Here is a 21,670-nt window from a genome sequence, read left to right as displayed (position 1 = left end):
CAGAAAAATTTGTCTTCTGGGAATAGAAGAGTTTCCAAATGGTCTAATTTAGCACTGTATTTTAGTCATGTCTTTGCCTTGGTGCACGGCTAGTAACCAGTGTAACCATACTTTTACTTCTGTAAAACTTGATTTCACCCTCAGTGCTTCTAAACTTTGCAGCCTCACAGGTTTGATTCTCAACTTCTCTATTCTTTCTGAGAACCACTGTTTTAGGCTCCTCTCTCAAGTAAGAGATTATCTAGGAGTAGAAGAGGAGGAGAGAGCAAGGAAAGTAGAGGAAAACAGGTGCCCTGGGCAGCAGTGTCCAAGATTGGTGCTGAAATTTTGTTGGTGGAGATTCTTCCTCACTTGCATTTTCTCATAGCTTCTGTCATAATCTTAGTTAAAAAAAAAATCCCTGCAAATTTGCTATGCTTAAGTAAAAGTGGTAGAGAGGCTTCTGGGTAGCTCATTCAGTTGAACATCCAACTCTTGATTTCAGCTCAGGCCATGATCCCAGTGTTGTGGGATCGAGCCACACATCAGGCTCTGTGCTGAGCATGGAGCCTGCTTAAGATTCTCTCTCTCTCTCTCTCTCTCTCTCTCTCTCTCTCTCTCTCCCCTCCCCACATTCCTCACCCCCATTGATGCTCACTCTAAAAAAAAAAAAGTGGTAGAAGTGTGATACCATTGCCAAACATAGTAGTATCTAATTAAATAGATTTTGGTCAGTCAATAATTACTGAGTACCTACTATGTGCCAGGCACCATACCAAATGCAAAGGATACACTAAAAACAGACAAGTCATTGCTCTAGTGAACATTGTATTATAGACACAGGAGGCAGCCAGTCAACATGCAAATTAATGAATATTTTAGGTAGGGGAAAGTACAATGAGATCAATAATATGGAATAATGAGGACAGGGACTAGAAAGAGGTAGTTACTTCAAAATACTCAGAGAATGTCTCCTTAGGTGACATTTGATATCTGAGACCTGGATAATGAGAAGGAGGCAGCTATGCAAAAATCTCTGGGAAGAAATTCCTAACAGAAAGGAGACACTTGGCATTTGGGGGCACTTGGCAAAGAACAGTGTGACTACGTCCTAGATACAGGAGGTAGTGATAGGAAGGGAGGCAGTTGAGACCAACTTTGGAGACCCATATGGGCTAGGGACCAGGTGTGCTGGTCATTGTTCAACAACCAGCTCTCTGAACGCAGTTCTGATATGAATGTTGGTTGACATACTTTCCTTTACAGTAATAAGGTGAAAGTGAAATCATAAAGAAATGTTGTCAGGACATCACTCATTTTTTAAATTATTAGTGACTTTGCTGAAATGATAGTTTTTTAATATTAGAGGATTATTTACTCAATTTTTGTGCTATTTACTATATAACAACTAAAGGCACAACATGCTTTAACGTTTAATCTTCATTATTAATTTCTCCACCATTTTCATAGGTCTAGACAATCAGGGGAAAACAACTAAAGCCCTGATCTGTAGCTGTGCCAATATCTGTGGTGTAAGTAGTCACTCTTTTACCCACATGAGGCCACTGAATTTGGGAGCGGGAAGGGATGCAAAGTAACACGCCATTATATGGTATTGTGTTAAAAAAAGAATTGTTTTTCAAGAAATACTTACTAAGTACACAGTATGGGCCAAACACTATTCCATTTGCTGGGGCCAAAGTAATGAACAAAACAAAAACTTTTTTGATGGTAATAAGTGTTATGAAGAAAAAGAAAATAGAATAAGAAGTTAGATTTAGAACGAGACCTTCACATCACTCTTTCACAATGTGTTAAAACATGGTCTTAAAAAATAATAAGCCATAATTATGTAGCTTCATTAAGATGTATTCTAATTTTTCAAGAACAAAAGTTTTACCATGAATAAAATGTTTTTAAAACAATGTTTTTCATCTTTTTTCTCTCATATTTTTAATTTTAGTTTTTGTGTTTTATAATACACAATAATACACCAATAATATATTGGTATAAGAGTAGATATATAAAGTGTATGCACATGAAAGGGCTTAAAATTTGTTTCATAGCATGCACAATAAAAAGTGTTTGAAGGCCACTGCTTTAGCAATTAGATAAGTAACAGACGAGCCTCGGGGGTGCCCCTAGGAACATCTCTGCATTTTTAATAGGCCCCTAACCTGCTAGTAAGGAAGAACATTTCTGTGTTGTATTAGGTCCAGTGGGAGCTAAGTGGCCATTATGCAATAGATTATGAAGTACCAAACTGGACACCCTGAGTATTCTCTCCGCCTTAGGATCTCTTGTGAACACCACACGAGAGCCAAGACATGTAGACCAGCTGAGAGATTTCATTTCAAAGGATCCGTCCCCTAACAAGGCAGACCCCACAGCATGATCAGTGGCAACATGAAAGGTTTAAGAGGGCAGTTTGATAACATGCTTCACCATAGCAAAAGTTTATTCCTGAATTGAGAAGGTGCCAGCATGGAAGAGAAGATTGAGCCTGTCAAGCCTATAACTCAGGCACCTACCCAGATGGCCCTGAAGGTTTACCAGCCTTCGATCTCTGAAACAGAATACCAGCAGCAACATGAGGCCACCCTACTGGAAGGAATGGAGAATGCAAGCCTAGTGGTAGATCCAGAACCATTAAAACACAGGCAACACCTCTTTCCAGGAAATCTTCCCTTTCTGGTTGGGTTAAGTCCCAGGTAGCTACTTTTGATAGGTAACCCATTAATAATCCTAAGCTCTTTGCTGCACTGTATCACAATAATTTTTTGTATTTGCATCTCACACTAGAATGAGAGTTTCATATGTTTCTATGACATGTGACACATTGTAGACACTCATTTACTGAAAGCTTAAATGACCATCTTCTTGGGTTTTGTTTTGTTTTCCCTGATTGACCACATAATTGCTCTCAGATCCACAACAATGAAGAATCCAGTGAATTAATCTACATTATAATGTTTTTGTTTCACCCAAAAAGCAATCTAAACATTTTAAAAGATTTGACCCCAAGAAGTTTCAGTCATGAGAGTGAGGCCACCATGATGTAATTAGTGCCCATGTAAGAAGAGACAGCCGAGAGTTTACTGTCTCACATAGTGAGGTGGTAGGAGTCTACAAGCCAATACAAGAACCCTCACCAGAACAGAACTCAGCTATGTAGTCATCCTGATCTCAAAATTCCAGCCTCCAGAGTTGTGAGGAAGTAAGTCTGTTGTTCAAGCCACCCAGTCTGTGATGCTGTGTTATGGGAGCTCTGGCTAAGTAAGATAGGAAACAACTTGAATTTGAACATAATTCTCATGAGAAGTCAATCTGGAAAGGCTCTGCAGTGGGAACCAAAGGAATCTGGGTCTGGTTGAAAATATCTGTGTTTATTGAATAGGCATTTTAAAATTTGGCTGGAAATATGGAACTACAAGTCGTAAGTTGGTGGTAGGACTCTACCTTGTCAAAATTCTATGCCACCTTAGATTTTTTGTTTTAGCCTTTGTGGAATTCTAGAACTGAATATATACATTCTTGAAGGATTTTTCTTAGATAAGGGCACCCAAGTAAGTGCCAAGAGAAAGAGAAAGGGCACTTTCTGTGTCTAGTCTCTTAACCCTTTGCAAACACACAAAAAGGAAATAAGATGCTCTCCATGGACTGCATAGTTTGTTACAGTATTGTGAAGCATGGTTCCATTACAGTATTTGAAAATACTAAATCTTCCCTGATGAATATGGATGCAAAAATTCTCAATAAGATACTAGCAAATCGAATTCAACAGCATATAAAAAGAATTATTCACCATGATCAAGTGGGATTCATTCCTGGGATGCAGGTCTGGTTCAACATTCGCAAATCAATCAACGTGATACATCACATTAATGAAAGAATAGATAAGAACCATATGATGCTGTCAATCGATGCAGAAAAGGCCTTTGACAAAATTCAGCACCGTTTCTTAATAAAAACCCTCGAGAAAGTCGGGATAGAAGGAACATACTTAAACATCATAAAAGCCATTTATGAAAAGCCCACAGCTAACATCATCCTCAATGGGGAAAAACTGAGAGCTTTTTCCCTGAGATCAGGAACACGACAGGGATGCCCACTCTCACCGCTGTTGTTTAACACAGTGTTGGAAGTTCTAGCGTCAGCAACCAGACAACAAAAGGAAATCAAAGGCATCCAAATTGGCAAAGATGAAGTCAAGCTTTCGCTTTTTGCAGATGACATGATATTATACATGGAAAATCCGATAGACTCCACCAACAGTCTGCTAGAACTGATACATGAATTCAGCAAAGTCGCAGGATACAAAATCAATGTACAGAAATCAGTTGCATTCTTATACACTAACAACGAAGCAACAGAAAGACAAAGAAACTGATCCCATTCACAATTGCACCAAGAAGCATAAAACCTAGGAATAAATCTAACCAAAGATGTAAAAGATCTGTATGCTGAAAACTATAGAAAGTTTATGAAGGTAATTGAAGAAGATATAAAGAAATGGAAAGACATTCCCTGCTCATGGATTGGAAGAATAAATATTGTCAAAATGTCAATACTACCCAAAGCTATCTACACATTCAATGCAATCCCAATCAAAATTGCACCACCATTCTTCTCGAAACTAGAACAAGCAATCCTAAAATTCATATGGAACCACAAAAGGCCCCGAATAGCCAAAGTAATTTTGAAGAAGAAGACCAAAGCAGGAGGCATCACAATCCCAGACTTCAGCCTCTACTACAAAGCTGTCATCATCAAGACAGCATGGTATTGGCACAAAAACAGACACATAGACCAATGGAATAGAATAGAAACCCCAGAACTAGACCCACAAACGTATGGCCAACTCATCTTTGACAAAGCAGGAAAGAACATCCAATGGAAAAAAGACAGTCTCTTTAACAAATGGTGCTGGGAGAACTGGACAGCAACATGCAGAAGGTTGAAACTAGACCACTTTCTCACACCATTCACAAAAATAAACTCAAAATGAATAAAGGACCTGAATGTGAGACAGGAAACCATCAAAATCTTAGAGGAGAAAGCAGGAAAAGACCTCTCTGACCTCAGCCGTAGCAATCTCTTACTCGACACATCCCCAAAGGCAAGGGAATTAAAAGCAAAAGTGAATTACTGGGACCTTATGAAGATAAAAAGCTTCTGCACAGCAAAGAAAACAACCAACAAAACTAAAAGGCAACCAACCAAATGGGAAAAGATATTTGCAAATGACATATCGGACAAAGGGCTAGTATCCAAAATCTATAAAGAGCTCACCAAATTCCACACCCGAAAAACAAATAACCCAGTGAAGAAATGGGCAGAAAACATGAATAGACACTTCTCTAAAGAAGACATCCGGATGGCCAACAGGCACATGAAAAGATGCTCAACGTCGCTCCTCATCAGGGAAATACAAATCAAAACCACACTCAGATATCACCTCACGCCAGTCAGAGTGGCCAAAATGAGCAAATCAGGAGACTATAGATGCTGGAGAGGATGTGGAGAAACGGGAACCCTCTTGCACTGTTGGTGGTAATGCAAATTGGTGCAGCCGCTCTGGAAAACAGTGTGGAGGTTCCTCAAAAAATTAAAAATAGACCTACCCTATGACCCAGCAATAGCACTGCTAGGAATTTACCCAAGGGATACAGGAGTACTGATGCATAGGGGCACTTGTACCCCAATGTTTATAGCAGCACTCTCAACAATAGCCAAATGATGTAAAGAGCCTAAATGTCCATCAACTGATGCATGGATAAAGAAATCGTGGTTTATATACACAATGGAGTACTACACGGCAATGAGAAAGAACGAAATATGGTCCTTTGTAGCAACGTGGATGGAACCGGAGAGTGCGATGCTAAGTGAAATAAGCCATACAGAGAAAGACAGATACCATATGGTTTCACTCTTATGTGGATCCTGAGAAACTTAACAGAAACCCATGGGGGAGGGGAAGGAAAATTAAAAAAAAAAAGAGGTAAGAGTGGGAGAGAGCCAAAGCATAAGAGACTCTTAAAAACTGAGAACAAACTGAGGGTTGATGGGGGGTGGGAGGGAGGGGAGGGGGGGTGATGGGTATTGAGGAGGGCACCTTTTGGGATGAGCACTGGGTGTTGTATGGAAACCAATTTGACAATAAATTTCATATATTGAAAAAAAATACTAAATCTTAAGCAAAAAGACCTACATATAGCCATAGGTTAAAACAAAAATCCAAGCAGCATTTTTAAAGAATGTCATAATCAAACTTTAATCTTCCTACATGATTTCTAAATGGAATTATTTTATAAGTTAGAAACGTATAGAAAAGACAGGGAAGATTTTTTTTTTTCTTTTTAAATAAATTTGGATAGTCTTCCTGGAAAACTGTATCTATTTCAATTGCTAAATTAGAACTAATTCACATTTGAATTTTGTGATGAGTCAAAGGAAGTGGCTCTGCCTGGCAACAACCATGTTGGTAGACAGGCTTTTGGACAGAGCAGAAGGGGCCTGAAGTCTGAATTCAGTAGGGGCTGTTGAACACCTGTGCAACTGGAAGCAAATTCCTCAATATTTGAAGAATATATTTAGAGAGAGAGATTTTAAAGAGGTAATTAAGGTCAAATGAGGTTATGGAGTGGACCCCTAATCCAGTTTGGCCAGTTTCCACATAAGAAGAGGCAGAGACACCAGGGATGTGCACACACAGAGAAGGGGCCCTATGGAGACAATGAGAAGTGAGCCATCTACAAGCCAGAGAGAGAGGCCTCAGGGAAACCAAACCTGCCGATACTTTTGTATTGGACTTCTAGCCTCCAGAACCGTGAGAAAATAAATTTCTGTTGTTTAAGCTACCCAGTCTATGTATTTTGTTATCGCAGCCCTCGCAGACTGATCCAGTGGGCATAAGAATAATACCACCTCACAGGAGTTAGGATTACATGTGGCTGATGCTGCACTTGGCTCCTAGTAGATGCTTGATAAATGGAAGCCATTATTTGTGGCTCCGAAAGAAGGAGGACAAAATAAAATTCTCTTCTTCAGCAAGAAAATCAGTAATTATTTAAAATCTCTATGCCACTTTGATGGGGCGCCTGGGTGGCTCAGTCGGTTAAGCGGCCAACTTCCGCTCAGGTCATGATCTCTCGGTCGGTGAGTTCGAGCCCTGTGTTGGGCTCTGTGCTGACAGCTCAGAGCCTGGAGCCTGTTTCAGATTCTGTGTCTCCCTCTCTCTGACCCTCCCCTGTTCATGCTCTGTCCCTCCCTGTCTCAAAAATTAAATAAAACGTTAAAAAAAATTTTTTTTAAATTAAAAAAAAAAAACTCTATGCCACTTTGAGTAAATGCCTAATTTAATCTGAATAATAATCCTGTGCAAACCATCTTCATCTTGCACACGAGGAAACTGAAGCCTTCAAAGGCTATGTAATTTGTCTAAAGTCACATAGAAAGTGGCAGAATCATGAACATGGCTTTAAAATCTGTATTCTTCCCACCATGCCATGCTACCTACGAAAGCAGCTTCCTAGATGCCAAAAGGTTACTAATGAAAGAGATGCATTCTAGATGTGTGCAGCAGACACACAGCAAGGGGTTGGCTTTTGTGGTGGAATGTATTCCTGCCCACACACGGATGCCTGCAGTCAGAATCAAATATCTTTTCAAAAGAGACTTTTTAATCTGCTCAAGCACTTGAACCAAATATTCACTTAATATTCCAGAACTCTGTGCCAAAGGCATACGGCTAATTTGGCCTAAGGAATAGTAAGGCCATGTGTTAACAACTGTATGGCCTTTCCTTGCAGTGCCTGGTTTGAGGACAACTGAATGTAGACAGACATGTAGACAGATAACTGGGTCAGGATAAGGTAACTGCAAAATTGAACCTTGATTGGCCACATGTGTGGGTGGGTTCCCACACCTGTATTCTACCTTAGCCAAGGAGAGTATCAAATGAAATAATTATATTTTACAAACACACAAAATCGAATAAAAATACAATTTTATTTTATAAAAATATTTAAAAATATATTTTTATATTTTATAATTGGTTCTAAATGTTCTTTCCAGTAATAATTAGCCCATGGGATTATGTTTTAAGATCACTTCCTATTAATGAGGAAAGCTCATACTAAAGGTGTTTTTCTTCGTGTTTACCATGACACATCACTTACATTTAAGCTTTTAAATTATTAAGACTATTTTTAGAGCAGTTTTAGGTATACAGTGAAATTGAAAAGGAGGGACAGAAGTCCTCTAGAACTGATACACGAATTCAGCAAAGTCGCAGGATACAAAATTAATGTACAGAAATCAGTTGCATTCTTACACACTAATGAAGCAACAGAAAGACAAAGAAACTGATCCCATTCACAATTTCACCTGAATCATAAAATACCTAGGAATAAACCTAACCAAAGATGTAAAACATCTGTATGCTGAAAGCTATGCAGAGCTTATGAAGGAAATCGAAGAAGATGCAAAGAAATGGAAAAAAATTCTGTGCTCATGGATTGGAAGAATAAGTATTGTTAAAATGTCAATACTACCCAAAGCAATCTACACAGTCAATGCAATCCAAATCAAAATTGCACCAGCATTCTTTTCGAAGCTAGAACAAGCAATCCTAAAATTTGTATGGAACCACAAAAGACCTTGAATAGCCAAAGTAATATTGAAGAAGAAGACCAAAGCAGGAGGTTTGCTTTGTCATCAAGACAGCATGGTATTGGCACAAAAATAGACACAGACCAATGTAATAGAATAGAGACCAAGTATGGCCAACTAATCTTTGACAAAGCAGGAAAGAATATCCAATGGAAAAAAGACAGTCTCTTCAGCAAGTGGTGCTGGGAGAACTAGACAGCAACATGCAGAAGGATGAAACTAGACCACTTTCTTACACCACTCACAAAAACAAACTCAAAATGGATAAGGACCTGAATGTGAGACAGGAAACCATCAAAACCCTAGAGGAGAAAGCAGGGAAAAACCTCTCCGACCTCAGCTGCAGCAATTTCTTACTTGACACATCCCCAAAGACAAGGGAATTAAAAGCAAAAATGAACTATTGGGACCTCACAAAGATAAAAAGTTTCTGCACAGCAAAGGAAACAATCAACAAAACTAAAAGGCAACCAATGGAATGGGAAAAGATATTTGCAAATGACATATCGGACAAAGGGCTAGTATCCAAAATCTATAAAGAGCTCACCAAACTCCACACCTGAAAAACAAATAATCCAGTGAAGAAATGGGCAGAAAACATGAATAGATACTTCTCTAAAGAAGACATCCGGATGGCCAACAGGCACATGAAAAGATGCTCAACGTCGCTCCTCATCAGGGAAATACAAATCAAAACCACATTCAGATATCACCTCACGCCCGTCAGAGTGGCTAAAATGAACAGATCAGGAGACTATAGATGCTGGAGAGGATGTGGAGAAACGGGAACCCTCTTGCACTGTTGGTGGGAATGCAAACTGGTGCAGCTGCTCTGGAAAACAGTGTGGAGGTTCCTCAAAAAATTACAAATAGACCTACCCTATGACCCAGCAATAGCACTGCTAGGAATTTACCCAAGGGATACAGGAGTGCTGATGCACAGGGACACTTGTACCCCAATGTTTATAGCAGCACTCTCAACAATAGCCAAATCATGGAAAGAGCCTAAATGTCCATCAACTGATGAATGGATAAAGAAGTTGTGGTTTATATACACAGTGGAATACTATGTGGCAATGAGAAAGAATGAAATATGGCCTTTTGTAGCAATGTGGATGGAACTGGAGGGTTCCAGTGAAATAAGTCATACAGAGAAAGACAGATACCATATGTTTTCACTCTTATGTGGATCCTGAGAAACTTAACAGAAGACCTTGGGGGAGGAGAAGGAAAAAAAAAAGGGAGAGAGCCAAACCATAAGAGACTTTTAAAAACTGAGAATAAACTGAGGGTTGATGGGGGGTGGAAGGGAGGGAAGGGTGGGTGATGGGCATTGAGGAGGGCACCTGTTGGGATGAGCACTGGGTGTTGTATGGAAACCAATTTGACAATAAATTTCATATTAAAAAAAAAAAAGAAAAGGAGGGACAGAGATTTTCCTTGTAGTCCTACCCCTACACATGCACACATCCCCCCATTACCAACCTTTCCCACCAAAATAGTACATTTATTACCAAGGATTAACCTACACTGACACATCATCATCATAATCACCCAAAGTCCACAGTTACCTTGGGGTTCACTCTTGGTATTGTATATTCTGTGGGTTTAGACAAATATATAATGACATGTATCCATCATTATAATATCAGAGTAGGGACGCCTGCGTGGCTCAGTTGGTTAAGCATCTGACTCTTGATTTAGACTCAGGTCATGATCTCAGGTTTGTGAGTTAGAGCCCCATGCCAGGCTCTGCACTGACAGCGTGGAGCCTGCTTAAGATTCTCTCTTCTTCTCTCTCTACCTCTCCCCCGCTCACTCTCTCTTTCCCTCAAAATAAATAAACATTAAAAAACGGTTTAAAAAATATATACAGAGTAGTCTCACTGCACTGAAATCCACTGTGTTCTGCCCTATTCATCTCCTCTTACCCCCTGCCACCACCCCCTGGCAACCACTGATCTCTTGCCTCCATGTTTTAGTTACACTTAAATTTTTAAAAAATGTTTATTTATTTTGAGAGAGAGAGAGAGAGAGCACAAGCAGGGGAGGGGCAGAGAGAGAGGGGGGCGGAGAGAGAATCCCAAGCAGGCTTCTTGCTATTAGTGCAGAGCCTGATGCAGCCCCATGAACCATGAGATCATGACCTGAACCGAAATCAAGAGTCAGAAGTTTAATCAACTGAGCCACACAGGTGCCCCTAGTTATACTTTAATTTAAAAGAGTCACTAGGAAGTAGCCTTTTTATGCTAATTTTTGAAACTGAACTTAAGATTTATGGAAAAGCCATTTCTCATGATTGGCTATGACACACTCTAGTGAGGTTTCATTGTAATGTTCTCTCTGATTTTGTGTTTGAGATTTTCCATAATAAAAACTTTTTAAAAAATAAGCCAGATTGACATTAAAAACATTATTTCTGCCTGATTCTAACATAAATGTTACAGATTCATACTTTGAAAAAGCTTGTAAGATAGGAATATTCATGTGTCTCTGCTCGTGAAGTCAAGGGCTGATGCAGAACGGATGGCTACTACCAAATATCTTGGGTGTTTCTCGAACCTAATAAGATACCATGCAGGAGTACACCCAGAATCCCATTGGCTCCTTGTGTAAGTGTGGCAGATGCCGTCAGTACACCATGACCTGTCCTCTTAGCACCTACCACTTCAAGGGCATGGCACCTTGTTTCCAATGTCGAACCTCTGTTAGACTCTACTAGACCTTCTCCCTTATTTAGAGACAGTTCTGCCTATACTAGCTAGGGGCAGACCTCAAGTGCTAGGGAATGAATGTTGCCTGTGAGCATCCCTCATCCAATGCCTAAAGGGAGCTGATGGATAAACTTCCTAGCTCTCTTCTCCTTCAGATTACTTAGTTCTGAGGCTCTTGTTCTACATTTTTATTTCCCAAATACCCCCCGCCCAGATATAACGTTGGTTTTCCAAAGTGGCAACTTGCTAGAGAACATGTCTTTTATTAGCTTCCTCCTCTACCCTATCTCATCCTACTTCCCTACCAGTGTTCCTGGGATCACCTCTCAAATATGCTTCTTGTACCAGAATCCTTGTCTCAGGCTCTGCTTCTGTGAGAATTTAACCCAAGACAGCAAGATATCAAGCTGAGAGACCTAGCCCTCAATCTGAAGAAAATTTTCACAAAGGATTTTGAAAAGATGTCCTGTAAACGAAGACAGTGTTTGGGTTAATATAAAATTTCCTCCCTCTTCAAAAATCATGGAGTAGGCTATACTTGAATCTACCCTTTGGAGCTGATGTAAATAGTTTGATGAGGATTGGGGCTGATGACCCCAATATTTAGGTAAAAATCTAAAGAATTCTTGAAATAAGAGGTTTTTTATGGGATTAAAACAATACCTTAGATAATTGATTGAATGGATTACAGTGGATGGAATTACATAATCCCAACTAAAAATGTGTCAATGAATAAATATTCACAGTGAGGACTGTGAGACAGATTAAGTTGGAAATTTGGTTGGCAACCCTGTTGTTAGAGAAGAATCAAAGCAAAATGCGAGGTTCTGTGTGATGAAATTCCATATGAATGTGACACTTTTTTAAACCTACATTTTTAGTTGAATAGAATATTTTTAGTCAGTATCATTTGTAAATTTGCAAGCTAGTGTCATCAGAAATGCCAGACTCAGTGTATATAAGCTTTTTTACTTTTGACTGCTATCTAGTTTTAATATTAATAAAAACCTTGTTTTTACCACTTACCATAATTCCTTTATGGTATCTTGGATGTTATAAAGAAAGAACTTGGTAGGATTCCCAGGTTTGTCATTTAACTACTTGGGTTGATTATGGTGCCAATAAGCAGAATAGGGAGTAAGTGATAAAGATGTGGTTTGGCTGCATAATATTCCAGTGTGTGTGTGTGTGTGTGTGTGTGTGTGTGTGTGTGTGTGTGTGTATCTCACATCTTCCTTATCCATTCATCTATTGATGGATACTTAGGTTGCTTCCATATCTTGGCTATTGTAAATAATGCTGCGGTGAACATGGGGCACATATATCCTTTCAAATAAGTATTTTTTTTCCATTGGGTAAGCAGTGAAATTAACTAGATCATATGGTGCTTCTGTTTTTAAGGTTTTGAAAAACATACTGTTTTCTACAGTGGCTGTACCAATTTGCATTCTCACCAACAGTGTATGAAGGTTCCTTTTTCTCCACATCCTCACCAACACTTGTTATTTCTTAGGTTTTTGATTCTAGCTATTCTGACAGATGTGAGGTGGCATCTCATTGTGCTTTGGATTTGCATTTCCCTGATGATTAGTGATGCTGAGCATCTTTTCATGTGTCTGTTGGCCATCTTTAGGTCTTCTTTGGAAAAACGTCTATTTAGGTCCTTTGCCCATTTTTAAGTTGGGTTGAGGTTATCAGACAAAATGAATGAAAGGGAGTGGAAAATACAGGCTTCCAGTCTTGGAACAAATAAGTCATGGAATAAAAGGCACAGTATAAGGAACACAGTCAATGATATTGTAAGAGCATTGTATGGTGACAGATGGTAGCTACTTGTGAGTATAGCATAATGTTTAAACTTGTGGAATCACTGTGTTGTACACCTGAAACAAAAAAAAATTAAAGGAAATATCTGGATTGAGAATAGAAGAGACAACTTATAATTTAAGGCATCTGTGGACCATGGAGGAGGTGATGTCTGATAGGTGATGAGTACAATGTCCTATACACGGTTTATAAGAGCTAAATCTATCTGTTCCCTGCTTTGTTGTCAAGCCACACCCCCATCACAGACCATGCCTTCACCCACATCTGACACTCTCTGCTCTGGGTTTACACTGGCTGTTCCCTCTGACTGAAACACCTTTTTGTATTCCTCCCCCTCCGTCACCCAGACAACTCATGTTTGAACACCTTCTAAGACAGAGCACTCACAGCTCCACCCTTTTCTGCTGTGACTTTGGCATTAACTCAGTTTCCTGAGACAGTGGTGCTAATATAGGAACACCACTGGGCTATTAGAATTAATTATACATCTAAAGCACTTAAAACAGCATGCACAAGAAGTGTTCTCCAAGTCTTTGCTCTTACTGTTAGGTGCTGTCTTACAAGACAGCCCATATCATCTTCTGTTAAAAAAAATCCTTTTTTAAGATTTGTTGTAGTAACAGTCTTACCAAATAGTGCTGATTTAAAACAACGAGTGTTCTGGTCTTTTGTAACTCTTATCACAAACAACTGTTTTAAATAATTTTTACCAGGCTTTCCCCTCCCGTCTCTTTTAACCTGTAAATTGGTTTTTTGTGTGTGAGTTGCCATAATCTGTATACTGCTTATCTTTTATGCAGTATTGCAGTGTTGTATCTCATTGTTTTAAGAATTTCCTGATATTTGAAGGGCACTTGGGTAGCTCAGTTGGTTAAGCCTCCGACTTCGGCTCAGTTCATGATCTCATGGTTCCATGAGTTTGAGCCCTGCATCAGGCTCTGTGCTGACAGCTCAGAGGCTGCTTCAGAATCTCTGTCATCCTCTCTTTCTCTGCCCCTCCCCTGCACAAATGCACGTGCTCACTCTCTGTCTCTCAAAAATAAACATTTAAGGGTCACCTGGCTGGCTCAGTTGGTTAGGCGTCCAACTTTGGGCTCAGGTCATGATCTCTTGGTTCGTGGGTTCGAGCTCAATGTCAGGCTCTGTGGTGATAGCTCCAATTCTTTGTTATTTTGATTGGGCCTGTTAAGTCTTTTCCTATGAGTTAATTGAGAATTTTCTGAAAAGTGAAATCAAATCAAATTTTATTTTTATACCTTTTATGAATTTCTCCAAATGTTCTCTATTTTTTATAATCTATTATAACCATAGATATCTATTAATCAGTATAAGTGCTAACATAAGAAATTTAAGAATGTATGCTGTCTTGTATAAATTTTTGAATATGAATTATACCAAAAAGTTAGTAAGCCAAAAATAGTACCTTTGTGGTTAAGAGCAAGGGAGCTTGAAGTTTAAGTTTTTCTAACAGATGTGAATTGCTGTTATTTAAAAAATTTTTTTTAACGTTTTTATTTATTTTTGAGACAGAGAGAGACAGAGCATGAACGGGGGAGGGGCAGAGAGAGAGAGGGAGACAGAGAATCAGAAGCAGGCTCCAGGCTCTGAGCCATCAGCCCAGAGCCCAACGCGGGGCTCGAACTCATGGACCGTGAGATCGTGACCTGAGCCGAAGTCGGACGCTTAACCGACTGAGCCATCCAGGCGCCCCAACTGTTATTTAAAAAACTGACTTGGAGGGGTGCCTGGGTGGCTCAGTCAGTTGAGTGACCGACTTCAGCTCAGGTCATGACCTTACGGTTTGTGAGTTCAAGCCCGACGTTGGGCTCTGTGCTGACAGCTCAGAGCCTGGAGCCTGTTTCGGATTCTGTGTCTCCCTCTCTCTCTGCCCCTCCCCCACTCATGCTCTCTCTCTGTCTGAGAAACATTAAAAAAATTTTTTTAAAAACTGACTTGGAAATATACTTAGCTACAGGCCTATTTAGACCTAAAGTAATCTTTTAACTTTTTATTGTAGTATGTATAATTTAGTTGATGAGAAAAATAACCCATTAAGAATAAGGTTATTAAATGTAATTGATGATTTCTTTTCAATGTAATACCTTTCCCCTTTCGTATTTTAGCATCAAGAATACTTTATAGCACAATTATAACTATTATAAATGTCAAAGAAATTTAAGAGTTTATTCATAATAACACAAATGTGTTTTTTTTTTTTAACTTTTGAATTAGATCATAGAAAATTCTGTACTATCCATTGCACTGGTTACTTGAGAAGCTGGCCTCCAAATATTGTTGGAATGGAAGAAGAAAAGGACAGTAAGAAAGACAGTAGTAATTTTACCTGCCTTGTTGCCATTGGAAGGTTACATCCATATATTGTACCACAGAACAGTGGAGAGATTAAAGTGAAACCAACTGAATTTATAACCCGGTTTGCAATGAATGGGAAGTTTGTCTATGTGGACCAAAGGTGAACATTTATTTATTGCCATAATGATTAGCATTCAATGGGATACTTAAGGCTATTAAAGATGTACCTTGATAGTACTGCTAGATTGTTAAGGCTTCAGAACAGGAAATAAGTTTAAATGAAAAAAGAATGTGGATATGTGCATAATTTTGTTCAAGTCAAAAAATAAACTTGGAATATTTCTGAGCCAGTGGTGCAGAAACTGAGCATGGTCTGTGGCCACAATTTTATTGGTGAATGGTAAAAGAGTCTACCCTGGGCTGGGGGGGATGTCCATTCTAGCCTGGGTCTAGGGCAGCCAAAGGGGGGGCCCGGTGATGCATATGGCTTACTCATCCCCTGTCACTTTCCCACTATTGTGACTGTATGTGGACCTACAGTCTCTGGAAGGGAATGCATTCACCAAGCTGAAGTTTATTTTCGGTTTTAAAACCAGGGCAACAGCAATTTTAGGATACCTGCCTCAGGAACTTTTGGGAACTTCTTGTTATGAATATTTTCATCAGGATGACCATAGTAATTTGACTGACAAGCACAAAGCAGGTAGGCATTGAGTAGGGTAATTTTTTTGGTACTTTTTAATTATAGCTTCAACTCATTTTTCATCCCTGTGAAATCTGAAACTTGAATTAACCCTCAAGGGATTGATTTATGTAACAGTAGACCGTTATGCTGATTATTATCCTTTCTTGTTAAGTTCTACAGAGTAAAGAGAAAATCTTTACAGATTCATACAAGTTCAGAAAGAAAGATGGCTCTTTTGTAACTTTAAAAAGCCAGTGGTTTAGTTTCACAAATCCTTGGACCAAAGAACTGGAATATATTGTGTCTGTCAACAATTTAGTTTTGTAAGTAACTTTTATGTTGTTAAGACCTTTATGTTGATTTCAAATAAGTGTCATGTCTTTTCTTGTCTTGCTAAACCATTAAAGTTGCATGATCATCTGGCTTTATAACTTCAGTACATACTTTTTGTAATTCATTCACTGTTGATTGGCGTTACTTCTCAGAATTAGGCTGAAAGTTTTCCCTTTTGGAATACATTTCTTTTTGCTTGGTATAAAATGTGATAGTAAATGCATTTAAGTTCTTTCTTCCTACCTTTCATGGCCTTGTCATGACCTTCCAATAAATGATGTGGTTGTAGCTTTCAACTATATATCATCGTAAGAAATTGTTTTGTCCCACAGATCATTTTTATAGACATCTTCTAAGCCTGAGGTACTACATGTGATTGTGTAGGAATATTTGGCCGAGGGATAAGCACAAATCCAGCCTAAGCACTGCTTGCCAAACCCTGGCTATGTCTGTGTCAGCTAACTTAAAGGAAGAACAACTTTCCCTGCTTTGCTTAATAGGATAGCATAGCCCATTTTAAGTATCATTATTTTTCTGTAAGTTTTTCATTGTAATTGCTGTAACATTAACCCAATTCTGTTTCCTGATCTACTATACTTAGGTTTTTAAAAGGCCCCCAAAGCTTGGCATTCCAGCACTATCCCCTGTTTATCATTCCAATAATCCTTGCCTTCTTATCATTAGTATACAAACCGAGAGTTTGTAACTGAGAAAATGTACCTTATAGGGTAATAGGACATTTAGCAAATGTCCTGGTACTTAGCACATAAATACTTTGATCTCTAGTGGTGACATTAACAATAAGTATATATAAAACAAAAAGGTCAAGAACTAATAAAGCCACTACATTAAAGCTCTACTTATTTAACAATTTCCTTCACCTAAAAAAAAAAATCACCTATGGTGTTTCTTCATTCTAGGGGACATAGTGAGGTTAGAGAAGCATCGTTACTTCCTTGCAGCTCTCAATTATCAGAAGGTAAGCTTGGTTTTAAATGATGGGGATTTATTACTAGGAGTGTTGTTATTGTTACCATCTTTTTCTGTCTTGGAGAGGGAAAGATTTCAAGGTAATATTGCAAAGACTTGTAGGGCTAAAGTTATCCTCTTTAGAATTTCTACAATTCTTTGATTACCCTTCCATTATACTCTTACACTGTATTGCAATTAGTTGTTTGTTCACCTGGTCTGCCCCTTGATCGAGTTCTTCAAGAGTAGGAATGGTATTTTATCCATTATCTATCTAGTGGCTAGCATAGTTCCTTGTAGTTTGTGGCACTCAATACATATCTGTTGAGCAAATTAATGAAAAGTATTAATGGGGAGTTTTTGCTTATCTTGGCTTTTCACCACAAGAATATTTTATTCTATTACTTGTATAAATAAAAACAGAAATATGAAGGAATATTAAAAATAAAGCAGTATTACTCTGGCTTCAGTGTGGAGATTAAAATGGGAAGGAACTGTCTGTGCTCAAGGGTTACAGGTCATGATTATACCCTCAATGATGTTCTACACATTTGACTCCTATCATTCTTCATACACGTCTTAAGCCATCATGAGTTATGTTTGTAATGCAAGCATAAATATTTCTAATATTTTAGGATGTAGCTAGTCTGTTTCTTTTAAAAAGGAAAATGGGAAATGTATTTGAATTGAGATAAACATATTAACCAAAGTTATACATAACTTTTTAGAAGTCTTCAATTGGATTTTCCCTTTTGTTATTATTTAGAATCCTCAAAACCATCTTATATTAATGTACCTGGAATGTCTACTGGAATAGTACTTGGCCCTGGTAGTATTGGAACAGATCTTATAAATGAAGCCCTGGACTTACAAAGGTAATGTTTTATTGCTGCAAATATCTTCACAAGTGAAATTATTATACTTATAAAACCAGTAGTCAAAAATCAGTAAGTTTCCTATATTCAAACAATAACCAGTTCAATAACATAATGGAAGAGAAGATCATTTTTATAGTAGCAACAAAAAAAGGTTAAGTATTATATGGGGCACCTGGGTGGCTCAGTTGGTTAAGCGGGCCAACTTCAGCTCAGGTCATGATCTCATGGTTCGTGGGTTCCAGCCCCATGTCAGAGCTCTGCTGTCAGAGCCTGCTTGGGATTCTCTCTCTCCCTCCTCTCTTTCTGCCCCTTCCCCCCTCAAAATAAAGAAATAAACTTAAAAAAATAAAAACTGTAAGAAGTGTATCAAGAACACAGGTATGGATTTTTATAATCTTAGTTTAGAAACTCCTTTCTAAACATCACAAAAAATCTATAATTCATGAAGAAAAAAGTTAATTATATAAAAACTCAAAACTTAAGCATAATAACCATTCTGAAAAAGGTAAATAATAAATTGCAGAAAATGTGTGTTTCAGGTGATAAAATGAATATATCTTACTATAGAAGTTTGATAGTATAACATTATTAAACTTCATTTAAACTTTATAAATAAACTTCATAACTTTATTAACCTTTATTTATATTAAAGTTTATATAGGGTATAAATAATAAAGTTATTAAAGAATTGTTTTAAATTTTATTCATTTTTTTTAACTGAAGTGTAATTTTTTTTTCAATATATGAAATTTATTGTCAAATTGGTTTCCATACGACACCCAGTGCTCATCCCAAAAGGTGCCCTCCTCAATACTCATCACCCACCCTCCCCTCCCTCTCACCCCCTATCAGCCCTCAGTTTGTTCTCAGTTTTTAAGAGTCTCTTATGCTTTGGCTCTCTCCCACTCTAACCTCTTTTTTTTTTTCTTCCCCTCCCCCATGGACTTCTGCCAAGTTTCTCAGGATCCACATAAGAGTGAAAACATATGGTATCTGTCTTTCTCTGTATGGCTTATTTCACTTAGCATCACACTCTCCAGTTCCATCCACGTTGCTACAAAGGGCCATATTTCATTCTTTCTCATTGCCATGTAGTACTCCATTGTGTATATAAACCACAATTTCTTTATCCATTCATCAGTTGATGGACATTTAGGCTCTTTCCATGATTTGGCTATTGTTGAGAGTGCTGCTATAAACATTGGGGTACAAGTGCCCCTATGCATCAGTACTCCTGTATCCCGTGGGTAAATTCCTAGCAGTGCTATTGCTGGGTCATAGGGTAGGTCTATTTTTAATGTTTTGAGGAACCTCCACACTGTTTTCCAGAGCGGCTGCACCAGTTTGCATTCCCACCAACGGGGCAAGAGGGTTCCCGTTTCTCCACATCCTCTCCAGCATCTATAGTCTCCTGATTTGTTCATTTTAGCCACTCTGACTGGTGTGAGGTGATATCTGAATGTGGTTTTGATTTGTATTTCCCTGATGAGGAGCGACGTTGAGCATCTTTTCATGTGCCTGTTGGCCATCCGGATGTCTTCTTTAGAGAAGTGTCTATTCATGTTTTCTGCCCATTTCTTCACTGGATTATTTGTTTTTCAGGTGTGGAGTTTGGTGAGCTCTTTATAGGTTTTGGATACTAGCCATAACCAATTTTTAAAAAGAGCTTGGGGAATAAAATAAGTAGTAAAGAATTTGGAGAGTAGACTATAAAAATTATAAATGGCCAAAAACCTTCAACAATTGCTCACCCCTCCCCACACAGTTAAAAATATATACAGCTGGCCCTTGAACAATATGGCAGTTGGGGATATCACCCCTCACAGTCAAACATCCGCGTATAACTTCTGACTCCTCCAAAGCCTAACTACTAATAGCCTACTGTTGACTAGAAGCCTTACCAATAACATAAATGGTCAATTAACACATATTTTGTATGTTAGATGTATTGTATACTGTATTCTTACAATAACATATGCTAGAGAAAAGAAAATATTCAGAAAAATCATAAAGAAGAGATTTTGTTCCAAGGGGGTGATGTTAGAAGACCCTGAACTCACCTCCTCCACAGACACACCAAATCTACACCTATTTATAAAGAAGTTTCTCCTGAAGAAGAGCAGAGGGCTGACTAAACAGCTTCTGCACAATTGAAGATACAGAGACCACATAAAGAATAGCGAGAGAAATAGAGACTCAGTAACAAAGGGAATCCTCACCCTTGACACTGCAAACAGCAGTGAGAAGGGATACTGTGAGCAGATCATCTGCTGTGGGGCACATAAAAAAAGTCATGGGTTAAAAGGTCAACTAGAATATACAGGAACCAGCCGAGAACTCTGTCAAATAGCAGGGGAACTGCTGGAACTTTGTCCAGGTCAGAGGGGATGGTGGCCGCAGTTTATATTTCCCCTCCACCTTGAGAGTGTGGATGGAAGCAGGGTTCGGCATTCTGGGTGGCCTAATGCTTCAGTGAGCCCCATGCCCCGAGCCCACACCAGCCCTGCTGTACCACCAAGGTTGTCCCAGTATAACACATGCCAGAACACACCTGGTCAGTGCTCACTACAGCTGCAGCTGTCTTGCAAAGCTGACATGGGTACAGAGCAGCCCAGAATACTCTAGACCTGAACCACCTCAGTTCCATATGACTTACTAGGGCACCTCTGGTCCATAGCACTCTGGGGCCACTTGGATCGTGCCTGCGTTAGCTTCAGACATCCTATCAGAATGCCATCTTCACAATGTGCCCCAGGACCCTCAGACTCAGCCCTGCCTTATCTTTAGCTACTCTGCCAGAGCCCCAGGCACCCCCAGCTTACACTGCCTCTTCTCTGCTGTCCTGCCAGGGCACCCTCTGTGCAGAGAGCCCTGAGACTACACTGGCCCATGCCCACATCAGCTCCAGCTATCCCACCAAGGCAGCCCTAGCTCAGAGTGCCCTGGAATCTGCACCCATGCTAGCCACAGCTCTAACCAGTCAGCGAAAGTCACCAGGCACATAGTCTACACAGAGGACAACCATACACAAGCCCATTCCTTCAAGTTTGGGAAAAGTAACTGTTCCACTTAATTCATAGAAGAAAAAAACAATAAGTTAAAAATGAGAAGACAGAAATGTGTACCAAACAAAACAACAAGACAAAACCTTAGGCAAAAAACTAAATGGAGATAACCAATCTACCTGATAAAGAGTTCAAAGTAATGGGCACCAAGATGCTCACTGGACAAGAGAGAAGAGTGGATGAACTTAGTGAGAACTTCAACAAGTTGACAGAAAATATTAAAATAATCAGAAT

The 21,670-nt window shown here is 39.0% G+C and overlaps 1 protein-coding gene across 11 annotated transcripts in view; it reads left to right on the top strand.

Moving 5' to 3' along the window:
- BMAL2 (basic helix-loop-helix ARNT like 2) overlaps positions 1 to 21,670 on the top strand; it is a 122,881-nt gene that overhangs the window by 89,398 nt on the left and 11,813 nt on the right. For all 11 annotated transcript variants that reach the window (XM_019452290.2, XM_019452294.2, XM_019452293.2 and 8 more), the window contains 5 exons: positions 15,426 to 15,666; positions 16,103 to 16,209; positions 16,364 to 16,514; positions 17,445 to 17,503; positions 18,260 to 18,368. In XM_019452290.2, the coding sequence (XP_019307835.2) occupies positions 15,426 to 15,666; positions 16,103 to 16,209; positions 16,364 to 16,514; positions 17,445 to 17,503; positions 18,260 to 18,368 (667 nt within the window). The remainder of the gene's footprint in view (positions 1 to 15,425; positions 15,667 to 16,102; positions 16,210 to 16,363; positions 16,515 to 17,444; positions 17,504 to 18,259; positions 18,369 to 21,670) is intronic.

The sequence above is a fragment of the Panthera pardus genome, unplaced genomic scaffold (genome assembly GCF_024362965.1).
Source record: "Panthera pardus isolate Hobbes unplaced genomic scaffold, ASM2436296v1 HiC_scaffold_6, whole genome shotgun sequence".
Lineage (NCBI taxonomy): Eukaryota > Metazoa > Chordata > Mammalia > Carnivora > Felidae > Panthera > Panthera pardus.
The sequence above is the reverse complement of the archived record's forward strand: the minus strand, read 5'-3'. Positions and strand labels throughout refer to the sequence as shown.